This window comes from Mercenaria mercenaria, chromosome 18 (genome assembly GCF_021730395.1).
Source record: "Mercenaria mercenaria strain notata chromosome 18, MADL_Memer_1, whole genome shotgun sequence".
NCBI classification, from domain to species: domain Eukaryota; kingdom Metazoa; phylum Mollusca; class Bivalvia; order Venerida; family Veneridae; genus Mercenaria; species Mercenaria mercenaria.
In genome coordinates, this window is record NC_069378.1 from 41688482 (window position 1) to 41701716 (window position 13235).

The 13235-nt window shown below is 36.9% G+C and overlaps 1 protein-coding gene across 1 annotated transcript; it reads left to right on the plus strand.

Annotated features, from left to right (window-relative positions):
- The first annotated feature begins 1017 nt into the window (after positions 1-1017).
- Positions 1018-9540, plus strand: LOC123538790 (uncharacterized). Its single transcript, XM_053529908.1, has 9 exons — positions 1018-1158; positions 2919-3000; positions 3894-4059; positions 4489-4510; positions 5009-5183; positions 6555-6674; positions 7233-7418; positions 8053-8171; positions 9108-9540. The coding sequence occupies exons 1-9, from the start codon at positions 1057-1059 to the stop codon at positions 9285-9287; spliced, it is 1152 nt and encodes a 383-aa protein (XP_053385883.1). The 5' UTR covers positions 1018-1056; the 3' UTR covers positions 9288-9540.
- The last annotated feature ends 3695 nt before the right edge of the window (positions 9541-13235 follow it).

Genomic DNA, 13235 nt, shown 5'->3' on the forward strand with positions numbered 1-13235 from the left:
ATTGACCTTGACCTGAGAGACTCGGGTCATAAGCGCGACACACCTCTCAATATGGTTAACATTTGTGTCAAATTATTTTCAGATGCGTCGATAAATGGCAGAGTTATTGACCAGACAAGAAACAGACCATGTTAATCTTTGACTTCTAAGTGGACCTTGACCTTAAAGCTAGACATCTGGATCTTGCGCTTGACATGTCCTCTTATTATGGGGAACATATATGTCAAGTAATTTTAAAATCCTTTCATCGATGGCAGTTATTGAACGGTCACGAAACAGACCGTGTTAACTTTTAACCTCTAAGTGTGACCTTGACCTTAGAGCTAGGGGTCTAGAATTTGCGCTTGACAAATCATTTTGTTATAGAGAACATAAATGCCAAGTAATATAGATGGCATAGTTATGGACCGGACAAGGAACAAATCATGTTAACCTTTAACCTCTAAGTGTGACCTTGACCTTAGAGCTACGGGTCTACGTTTGATACGTTCTCTTATTATGGGGAACATTTTTGTCAAGTAATCTTAAAATCTTTTCATCTATGGCAGAGTTATTGACCCGAAACGAAACAGACCATGTTAACTTTTAACCTTTAAGTGTGACCTTGACCTTAGAGCTAGGGATCTAGATCTTGCGCTTGGCACGTCCTCTCATTACGGGAAATATCTATGCCAAGAAATATCAAAATATCTTAATGAATGGCAGAGTTCTTAACCGGACACGAAACAGACCCTGTTAACCATTGACTTCTAAGTGTGACCTTGACCTTGGACCTAAGGGTCTGTGTCTTGCGCATGACACATCGTCTTATTATGCTAAACATTTATTCCAAGTTTTTTTTTCAAAATTCCTTTATGGATGGCAGAGATACAGCCAAAACAAGAATTTACACGGACGCACGGGTGCATGTACACACTGACGGATAGTGAGATTTTAATATGCCTCTGGAGCATAATAAGTACCAGGTTTCTTAACTGAATTTGTTACTTTTTAACATGAAAATTACCTTAACTAATACACAAACGACTAAACTTGCACGCATGGCACGATATTCTCATGCGTTTGGCGGGAAATCGGATATTGCGGCTATATAAGGAACAACACGTGGCGCTTGCGCTATCCAGTCCCGAAACCACTAACAGAAACACTGATCTCAAGGTAAGAATTTAATTATACATTGTACGATTTTTTTTACATTCTGTATCCTTTAAAAACATTTTTATACTTAGATAATCGATATTTTTTAAATCGGAGCTTTTTTTAGAAAATTTAATACGATAAAATCCCTGTAACGTACTTGATTAGTAAATCCTAACCTGTAGTGCTTTTTCCGGCGTAGCCCGCCCGCTTAGCTCAGTAGGTAAGAGCGTTGGTCTACGGATCGTGGGGTCGCGAGTTCGATCCTCGGGCGGGGCTTATGTTCTCCGTGACTATTTGATAAACGACATTGTGTCTGAAATCATTAGTCCTCCACCTCTGATTCATGTGGGGAAGTTGGCAGTTACTTGCGGAGAACAGGTTTGTACTGGTACAGGATCCAGGAACACCGGTTAGGTTAACTGCCCGCCGTTACATGACTGAAATACTGTTGAAAAACGGCGTTAAACCCAAAACAAACAAACAAACAAATTTTCCGGCGTAGGTTACACTGGATAGTACGGTTAATATACGGCTTAGTATTTGAATGAACCATGTCTTTAAACCCCCAGTTTCCTTTATATAGGCTACTGACCGTTCCAAGGCCAGTGCCCCTGTTTTCAACTTGCTTCCTCTTTTGTATTTTATATTGCGTGTATAGACTTTGTTGTTGACATTTTATTAATTGTCCATCTCGTATTTTGTGTTACGTATGTAGTCATGTTTTTTGTTTACAATTACTTGTATTGTCTTGTCTGACTTGTTGGGAATGGGGTAAGTGTGAGGTTGGCATGCCCCAAACGCGTTTAAACCCACAGTTTCCTTTATATAGGCGGTGCCCCTATTTTCAACTGATTGTTTTGTCTGTCTTGTATTGTCTGTTGCTTATATTTTCTTGTTTGTTGTAAGCGTTTTTTCCTCCTCCTCCTCTCCCCTATTGTCCTTCCTTTCCCTTACATTTACGCTACTTTTGCATCCCCTCCCCCTTTACTTTGAGTGACTCTTGGCTCCCCTTTGTTTTGGCAGCCGGAATCCTAGGACGGTACACGATTGTTTTTTTTCTACTTTTGTGGGTGCGTTTGTATGCTTGTGAGTCTATAACGGTGCCCTACTGTGTCCTTATGTGTTGCTTGTTCTTTCTATGTTATTCAGTTAGTCGTGGTTGTATGTTTATCTTTAGTACACGAGTGTCTGCGCTATTGTGGTGTACGTTGTAGCGTGACTGTTATTAAGGAACGTGGCATTCCCTTTGTATATTCGTCCTTGTTCAACTTTCCCGTTTGGGTTCCCCCCGCCCCCTCCCCGCGACCCAATTTTGCCCCTTACCATTTCCTTCTCCTCCATCTATATTTAGCATAAATTAATATGTACTTGTTGGATGTTTGAAGCAACCCGTCTGAAATATTTTTTCATTACAGCTCTTTTGTTGTGGGCCTTCTATGCAAATGCGTGGCTCTGTGTCTGTGTTTTTGGTGCTCTGTGCTTCCGAGAAATCTACCCTTACCTCTTATCTTCTGTATATCTCTTTTCACATTTTACTGAACTTTGCTAAACGTCCTATGCATTGCCTGCCCTTATTGGTGCTTAACGAGGTATCAGTCTTGTATTTCATCAATCCGGTTGTAGACTTTTCCCCTGTTAGCACATTTCCGTCTCGGTAGTCCCGCAACGTAACGCAAACTAAGGCGGTCCAACGGTCCTTATCTCTGTAGTATGTGACGCCTAGAATGTGCAAAAAAACATCTTTGTAGAACATTTATAGGCAATAATTATTCTTACAGATGTTGCCGTACGTTGTGTGTGCCGTCCTACTCGTGACGTCATTTACAAATGCAAACGAATTAGATGCCGACACTTTAGAGGGTAAGTACTTACATTTGTATGTCAAACTTTTAAAACCTAATAGAATTCTTGTTTAAAACTGTTCAGTATGAAATAGAACACTGTTGTATTGTGTTTCTCAGTTCTCTTGCAAACATCCGTCGTGAACGGGAACCAAGACGTTCACGAGTCAGTACGTTTATCATTTATGGCGACCCCGACCGAGATTAAGACTTGACCTGGCACAAGGTTCTATACATTTTGTACATACCTAAATCTGAGGGTAGGATTTCCGTGCCAGCATCTTAATGCGTCTTTTCTTATTGGTTATTGTGCACCCGTCCAGTAAATGCTAGTTTATGCAACCTATAGTCCACAACCTCTGAGGTCTGACCTCGCACTAGTACATTTATTGTAATCAGATAACTCCATGGCATCTGAAATGGATTTTCTTCAGCGAGACCTGACCATGTGACTTATCTTACCACACTTACAAGATTTGTTACCAAAGTTTCCCATCATCACTGCAATTCTATATTTTTTTTTAGATTGCGCGGTATTATTTTGTATTGCTACTTACAAATGCTAGACTCGTTTTTATTTTTTTATTTTTTTTATTTATTTATTTTTTTTTTGTATTTTGCAGTTCAGCAGGGCCCGTGTCCATCAACGACTCGTGTCTGAAACTGAAAGAAACTACACTTCAAATGTCTGATTTTTATTTCACACTGTCATTAATTTAGCACAAATTGTAATTAAACTTCGCATGAGTATGCATTCTGCAGCAACAAATCAGTCAGAAAAAATTTATAAAAGATTTGAAATGAGCAAAGCAAAGTTACGACAAACTGCATTTCGCAGTTTCACACGTAAAATATTAAATACGTGTCCTAAAGTATTATTCTATTTACATTTGTAACTTTATATAACTGCAGGGTTCCAGTCCGCAATTTATGGAAAGATCATGGCACATTTAGATGCCGAGTACCAACTCCTTCAGCCCGCAATTGCCCAACAAAACCAGAGCATGGAACGGTGTAGGGGTCTGATCAACGCAGCTCAGGAAACCTGTAAAACCTGCGCTAGCAGTCGTTGCCAAGGGTATGTTATTATATAATTCTATAAATCGCCGGTCTGTAGTTTGTGATATTGACCGAGCCGTAGTTTGTGTTTTACAGATCTTAACTTGAAACAAAATTCCGATCTTAATCCTGATGTGTTAAAGATATGAAAAAAGTAACAGCCGTGTTCTGATATCGCCGGTCTGTAGTTTGTGATATTGACCGAGCCGTAGTTTGTGTTTTATAGATCTTAACTTGAAACAAAATTCCGATCTTGATCCTGATATGTTAAAGATATGAAAAAAGTAACAGCCGTGTTCTGATAGGAGTCCATTTCGATGGACACACGGCAGCATGTGCTACTGCTATGAAAAATCTGCAGTAATAAATAGTTTGTCACACGTCAAAATAATAAATGTAACTTGTATAAGATTCTATTGAATAACCATTTTATTCTTTTTATTTGCAGGGACTTCGGAGACTGGATCATGGTAGGATTTTATTTCTTTGACTTTACATACAATATTTTATCTAGAAATGACTTGTTCTCCAACCAGATTGCTTTAGTTAGATAAACTCGTACATCTTAAAGGCGCTCACCAGTAACACTTCAGACATTCATTTGTCACAGAAAAAGTATGTATTTTATATCTACTATGCAGGTGGGTCATAATTAAGGTAACAAGTCTGTGATTTCCGTTCAGAGATAAATCTGTAGCCACAAGAACTTCTTTAATTATCGGTATGAAATACAAGTTGAAATCATAACCTTCATTGGTGTGATTAAATGCAATAACGTCGAATTGAACGGATTATCATCACAATTGCTTTCACCCCGCAGTTTGCAGTTATTTAAAAAATGGTCTGATTTAATTAGACCTACATGTTTCTTTCACCGAAATATGCTACCATATCTACAAATATTTGACATTTTATAGATCGGGTTTTGCTTTGTAGTGTTAATAAGTGACAATGTTTCATTACAACAGGGTGGCTTTGGTGAGATGGCTGGCTGGTTTAAGGGAGCTGGCAATAGTTTCGTCGACTGGCAAGGCTGGCAGGACCTTGGCGGCTTCTTCGGGGATATTGGTGACTGGTTCGGAGGTGCCGGAAATAGCTTCGTCAATTGGAAGGGTTTTGATGACATGAAAAACTTTTTCGGCGGTATGTAAAATAAGTGTTTTTATAGATCTACAAGACTCTGTAAAGCATAGAACATTCATTTAATTAAACCAGAGTCGATGTAATGGTGATTCGAAATATAAAGACCTGTACGCTTTTATGTGGTTCAATAACGTGTTTAAAAACAATGCCGTTGCAACAGCTTTACGAGAATGTTTATGGTATATCGTTGTTATCCAGCTAGCTTGCCGAATATGGGTGTTTCCCACTAAATATCCGCTGTCTTAAGTTTCTGGACGTTCATAGTTAAAAGGGTTTTTCATTCTCACTAACCTTGCTATGTAACCTTTATTGTGCATTAGTCAAAGAGGAAAATTCATTTGGAGCTACAATCAATCCATACTCCTTAGTCTACCAAGAACACTGTTCTGAAATTCTTTGTTTATTTGGGTTTTTTTTTTTGGGGGGGGGGGGGGGGGGGGGGGGGGGGGGGGGGGCGGTTGTTGTTTTTTGACAAAGGAATAAAATATTACTGTTCTGTTCTGGTACCCAGCACTATCTGAGACTATCCATAGCTGCTAGGAAACAAGACTATCTTTCTATTGTCGTAAATATATTACCGTAGTCTGGTCTGTTAGTATATTTACATGGCATGGCGGAACCTGTATGTTGAATTCCAATCAAGTAATACATATTTATTGATACGCAGGAGCAGGGTGTGCACGGATGGGGAGGCAACATATCCTTTGGCCACCCCAACCTTTACCCAAAATATTTTGTCAGGAATGACAGTAGATATTATAGGGAGATAAAAACCAATTTGAGACAGAATTTAGAAGTAGTCATTAGGATTGTTAGGATTTTAGTTCATCACATGTTTGACGTCACGTGTGTGTTATAAAAGCCATTAATAAGAACGATAATAAGCTATCATAATAAACTAGTGTGTAATAAAGCTTTAACGTTGGCGTCATTTTTTGTATTGGAGGCGTTGGTCAAATTGACATGTTCATATAATAAAAGAAAGTAGAATTTTTGATGTTTCGACACGAGAGGCTAACATGCGATAAAAAGATTATTACATATGTGACTTTCCACATTGAATTAAATTCGTTGAAAAATTCGGCAGAGCCTCGCATTTTATTTTATTCAACTCGTTTAATAAATTCAATATGAGAAAACACTCGTGTAATATCCTCTATCCTCTATTTTCATGTTTTTTTTTTGTTGTTGTCAAAATAATTCAGGGAAAATAGGACCGGTTTAGCTGGACGCTTCTCCACTGCCCCCCCCCCCCCCCCCCCCCCCCCCCCCCCCCCAACACACACACACTCCCGCAACATTTTAGTTTAGTTCACTCCTACGCAAATGCATCCATGTTTACTTGTGTATTGTAAATTTTGAATGTTTCAGGCATTGGCAATGCATTCTCAAGCGGGTTCAACACTGTTAAAAACACTTTCGGCAATTGGGGCAATTCTATTGGCAGTGGACTGAGCAATTTTGGAAAATCGTTTACCAGTGGATTGTCCAGTAAGTATTGAATTTGGGTTTATTTACGTTTCACGGATTTATATTTGGCAAAATACGAAACTAAATTCTGACGACGGTTATACCCTACATTAATAGAACCAGTAAGTACTTTCACTGTTAAAGAAACCTTCAAAAGTAAAGTGTGTTAAATTTACCTATTAAGCCAATTGTATTGTAACTTCATTCCTTGGCATCCGCTTATTATTTACATCATTAATGTACATTTTTTCGCTTTCAGAAATTTGTTCAGTCCACAAAACGATAGGCTATAAGTTAATACAGCAATTTTAAGATATTAATTTCGAGCGAGCGTTAGCTAACAATGCATTTAGAGAAAAATGTATTGAAATTCTAATTGCTACAGACTACTTTTAAACTTCAAAGTGTGATAGCACACTTGTATAATTTGTCTTATATCCTCGAACTTATTACAAGAAAACAAATCAATTTAAGCTACATGTATGTATTCTGCGATTATCGATTATGTCTTGGATTAAAATGTTCATGCAATTTCAATATTTCCATAGTATTTGATTTTATATCACGTATATTCTTTAGGTGTATTTGGACGACGTCGCCGTGACGTTGGACCACTTGCAATGACGTCACGCAAACTTCAGATGATCAGACATCGTTATATGGCGAAACGAGTGGAGGAACTTGACCCAGAAACCAGACGGTGTATGGAGCAATGTAACGAATGCACACCTTTTCTCGGAGACCAAACTGCATTAATAGGCGGAGGTGAGTTTGGTTCCCGAGTTAATGCTGCCTTCAGTTATGTAACGGTGGTCTTGTTCTATTAATTCAATACAATCTGATTTTGCAACTTCCCCACACATATGAAGTTGATTATTACTGGTGTAGTGTCGATCTGATTGTCACTGAAAATGGTGGAAGTGGGGAAACTTTTTTTTATATTCCATCAGTCACATCCTTGTTAAATTGAAAGCATCTTACTGCTACAGGATTATAAAAAATGACCAGATTTTTTTTTTCATTTTAATTAGATTTCGTATGAAGATATACTTTAGAAGGAAGTTTCTTTCTCGAACTTTGTCACTAAAGTGACGTAATCATATGAAATTAAAGACCTATGATTTTATTACCATAGCATTTGTTAACGAACCAATAAATTTGAGCAAAGTAGTTGTGGTAAAATATTTAAATAAAAATAAGCATTTCAATTAAAAATCGCATAACGAGCATAAAGACGATGGCGTTTCGCGAGAAGTCCTAGTGTAGTCCTAGTGTAGATAAGAAAATTTTGTAGGACCATCTTTTAAACACGCAGTGTAAATGTAAAAAAAGTATAGTTTAGCTAAAAGTTCCAGCTTTCAGATTATCAGTTTTGAATAACACCAATTATGATTTTCAGTGTGTGGTGATCAGATCTTACTTGATCAAGCAGCAATGTCGGAGGTGATGACCAACATGCAGGCGCTCTTCAATGCCAATGGAAACCCCCTACAAGGAACAACGCCAATCGTCTCCAAGGTTAGTCAGTTATTAAACAATGTCGAGCTTTCAATCTATTTCTCTTAGTAAATGTCTTAAAACCAATAGCGAGCGAAGAAATATATTTCTTCTCAAGATCATAATGTGTTAATGAGTACGTAATTTTGGACATAAAAGTATACCCTTCCAGTATTCCAGTAGAATAGTCGTGCAGCCGCCAATTAAGTTACTTTTTTAAGTTTTTATCTAGACAATTCGAAGGAAAGGTAGAGCTACTACAGTCGTTAATTCGTTCCCATTTGGATATTTAAGCATGTAACTCAGTCCCCACAGGGATTTCACTTATTTACTGTAATGAACAGACTTGCAATCGCCCATGTTCTATAAATATATTTTGATTTATTTTTACAAAATTCTGCTCCTTTTTAGTAAAGTCTGTTAGCAGGTATCTAGGTACCCCCTAATGGGAATGGTTTGAAACTACAAACACTTGACCACTGTGACAATCGGAAATGCATGGTACACGTTCCATAACTCTTTATGCATTTCGAAAAATATTTACCACTTTTTCGACTTAGTATTAATTCAGTTAACTTACTTTAGACACTAGGCTGAATATTCGAACGTTGCTGTCCCCCGACAGCTCTTGTTCTCATTCCGGTACCATTTTTTCTGATGCTTTAAGTCATATATGGAATTTTAGTGTTTTTTTAGAAATAAAAAAATGAATAAAATGAATACAAATAAAAAGGTTATGTGTGGAACACAACTATGGAACAAATTTTACTTTGTCTTCACACGAAGACTAATATAATGTTGGCAAAATGTCTTCCAATACAATCGCTACGATGCAAGGGTAGACTGTTCATTCGCATTTTCCACCAACTCCTATCCTGCATTGCGGAGAAGGTTAATTTTTGATAGCATTTTGTATTTTTCAAGAAATGTTTCTCAAACTGGTTATTTAATTTTCAGATCGAATTCGACCAGTCTGACTTCAGCTTTACCGACTTCAGTGTGGGAGGAGGTTACGTCACTGCAAAAACTCCCAATGGCGTGGTTAGGTACCCAAGTAACTACAGGTACAAGATGCAATCACCACAAACCACCGCGGAAAATTTAGCGCAGGAACTGATTGAAAAATGGAACATTTAGATATTGAAACTGAACTTCTAGTGATATACACGATTTTTGAATGAATATGGACTTTAACGTGCAGTTACTAGTAAATGTAGGTTAATAACAATAATAAACAGTTTCAGCACGAGATTAATCTGTCCAAGGAAGCCATACAGCCAACAAATGTCTCGTGCAACATTAACAAACCCATCTGAATGTTTGGTTTTTGTTTAGTTTTTGATATTGTTAATTGTTTATGTTTTGCATTAATAAATGTTTGTGACTACAATGCATTTGTTTTATGCAGGTATCTCATTGTATTCATCATCTCCTCCATTTCCGCAATTCCACTCTGATATAATATTTGCTTTTCTTTCATGCGTATGTGCATTTGTACGGAGCATTTGGAACTAAGCGGTGACAATCATTATCTCCCTTCAGTAAATGACTGGGAACGTGTGTGTCCAGAGAACTCTAGTAAGGTATTAAGATTTTCAAAACCCCACACTGATAAGAAAGTGTAGCAACTTGATTACATTTATTACTAGACTTTTCTAAGAATGAAGAGCTACTGCACTCATCTCAGCCTTGGTGTTGGTTTAGCTTTTTTTTCGAAGATCAATATCCAGTTCAAACTTGCTCTACTGCTCTTTGACAATGTTCATTAGTATAACAAGTTGTGTTACTCTAAATGCAATATTTCCAGAATTATGCCGCTTTTTAGCTCACCCGAGCCAAAGGCTCGGGGTGAGCTATTGTGATCGCTCACCGTCCGTCGTCCGTCCGTACGTCCACACTTTCCTTTAGACAACATCTTCTCAACCACCAAGCCAGTTGTAATGAACTTTGACAGGGATGATCCTTGGATGGTCTTCTTTAAAAATTGTTCAAAGAATTGAATTCCGTACAGAACTCTGGTTGCCATGGCAACCGAAAGGAAAAACTTTATAACTCTTGTTCAAAACCACAAGGTTTAGGGCTTTGGTATTTGGTATGTAGCATCATCTAGTGGGCTTCTACTAAGATTGTTCAAATTAATCCCCTAGGGCAAATATGGGTCACATGATTTATATAGACTTGTATAGGAAAAAACTTTAAAAATCTTGTCCTAAAAAGCATTGCCTTGTGGTCCACTACCAAGATTGTTCAAATTACTCCACTGGAGTGAAGAGGCCCTGCCACGGGGTTCCCTAGTTTTACATAGACATATATACGAAAAAAAATAAATCTTCCAAGTTCAAGGTGTTTTGATATTTGTATGTATCATTACCTAGCTGACCTCTAACAAGATTGTTCGAATTATGTCCCTGGGATGAAAAGAGACCCCGCCCCAGTGGTCACTTGATATATGAGGTATATAGGAAAAAATACTTATATACAAATATTATTGGATCATGTTTCCAAGACTGTTTAATTATATTTACCCGATGACCCAAAGTGATAAGGGTCACCCGACTGTGACCTTGACCTACTGACCAACTTGTTTTTTAAGATACAGCCTTGAAATTTAGATGGCATGTACAGCTCGTGTCTGATAACTTCGGAGTGACTATTTGGACGAGTCTAATTCAGGAGGGGTCATCGATGATTATCATTATCTAAGTGTATTAGCAATTAGGAGTGACCTGTCGCTTTTATTTTTAGATTTGGATTTTCCAGACTGTTCCATTTATTAAATAAGGGTTTGAAAGATATTTGACTTATTTAAAACTGTAAATATATTTTGAATACTAGGCGGATTGAAATTGCGTTGATAGCTCATTTGGTAGAATTGAAGCATCTTGATAATGATTTAACTTTTTGCGATTAAGGGGCTGTGGGTTCGAATCCCACAAAGGGCGATTGTTTTATGATTGAATTTGTTTTATTTATATTTTGCATATTTCTTTTAAATTTCATTTTATTTCATCATTTCAATTTCAGTTCTTATTTCATTCATACACTTTCAATACATTCATAACATTTCAAACACATGCGCCCAATGGAGCATCCTCACACTCGCTGACGGCGTCGGTTTCCTCCAAATCAGTGTCATCAGCTAATTGAATGACAAAATTGTCAAGAGCTATGTCAACCATGTTGAATAATTCACAATCAAAAAGATATTTGAAAAACCTATGTTATATGCAAAAATAGCATTATGATACAAGTAATGCAATTCAAATACATCTTTAACATGATTATCATTTTAAATGTATGTTACCAAAATATAAAATGAAAATAAATAAATTAAAATGAAAAAAAAAAAATATTGATCACCGTTGGAATTCGAACTCACAAAAGTTAGATTCAAGAGCCGTCACGCTTACCGCGGCACCACGGCGTCTAATTGTCGAAGCGGCAGTCATTTAAATATTTATTATAAAATAAGTTACAAAAAGGTAGGGTACCCCTTTACTGAAGTGGTTTATTCTAGTAACCTTTCAAATCTATTAATAAAAGCGACAGGTCACTCCTAAATGCTAGTACACTTTTATATTACACTACTAACTGGAAGGCTTACTGCGAAGTAGATTAGTACAGGCCGTAGAGCGTTAGCCTTACTTGTGCAGTTCTTTTTATTTCCGTTGTCGCGTTGGTTAGAATCACACTGTGATTTACTTTTTTTAAATCTTTGTTTTTTATTAATGTTTTAAATACATTTTTTCAAAGACAATTGAAAATATTCAAAATGCAGTAATAAACACTACGGTATACAATGACGGAATATGGAAAAATGATGTTGCTTGAAATGACCTTCTATTCAGAATATTTTGTAGTATGCATTTATTATCATTCTTGTACTGAACAATGTTTTTCTTTGCAACAACAGACGTGGACGCGTCTGACATGTTGACTAAACTAATACTGGCAATATACCAGAGAGGACTTTAACCTGCACGAAATTTCCGAGTGTTTTCGTGACTATACGATGTGTTTACACAGAGCTGATGGCTGGTCACCTTTGAACAGATATTAATCTAATAATATTTCTTTCTAAATATATTTAATATATTTCAGGAAAAATGAATGAAAAAAAAAAAAGAAAAAAAAAGTCCTATCTTGATTCGAACCTACGACCCGCATAATTCGACATTTCAAACATCAATGCTTAACCACTGAGCTACCGGGACTGACAGACGTGTTGCAATAAAATATATCTAATATTATTTTTTATGTAAGCTGCTTTACCTATTTTGTTAGTTTTATAAGTCCAGAAAACATAAACAAACGTGACGTCTCTCCGAAGTTATCAGACACGGACTGTACAGCTTTGAAACTTGTTTTTGAAACTTTGGCAAAGAAATCTGTTCAAGCAAGCAACTTTACTCAGGTGAGCGATATAGGGCAATCATGGCCCTCTTGTTTACTTTTACTTTTTTATAAAGGCCAATATCTTCTTAACATGTACCTGTATTACACTTCAGTAGTATAGGGGCCCCATACTACTCACTTCTTTAAAACTCTCCGTACTTTCTCGACAATGTACATGTGTTTCACAACATGCGTAAGTACCTGCATTATTTCTAAACATATACCCCTCAAGTTTTTCATCGTTTTTCCAGTACAATGTTTTTAACATTTGTACATATTACGTGAACGTCTTGTCTATCTTTCACGCAAATGCATAGTCCATAACCTTTACATGAATTTCAACTAATCCCCGCCTTGGTTTAAAGATTCGCACTTGCATACAAAAATCTCTATCCAAAATTAATACAGATATAAAATTGAAATTTTCTACAAGTTATTCAGATGCATGAAACGTGCTGAAAGGTGCAGGTCTCATCACACTTAATTGTTTCTTGGCATGGCCTATTTAGACTTTGAAAATACAGGTTAATGTTGTGCATGTAAACCAAAAACTAATGGAGATATTTTATTGAAAATTTCACAGATATTTGGTGAACATGATCACAGCATCAAGTCCCTTTACCCCTCGTATGAATTTCAACAAGCTATCCTTAGTAAAACAATAACATACCATCAAGCCTTGGAGCACGT

What these genes read in the sequence shown, in the direction of transcription:
- LOC123538790 (XM_053529908.1), top strand. Translation starts at nt 1,057, where the DNA reads ATGCGTTTGGCGGGAAATCGGATATTGCGGCTATATAAGGAACAACAC. An exon ending in ACAGAAACACTGATCTCAAG is followed by an intron (nt 1,159 to 2,918) that starts GTAAGAATTTAA and finishes TTATTCTTACAG; the next exon opens with ATGTTGCCGTACGTTGTGTG. An exon ending in AACTGCATTAATAGGCGGAG is followed by an intron (nt 7,419 to 8,052) that starts GTGAGTTTGGTT and finishes TATGATTTTCAG; the next exon opens with TGTGTGGTGATCAGATCTTA.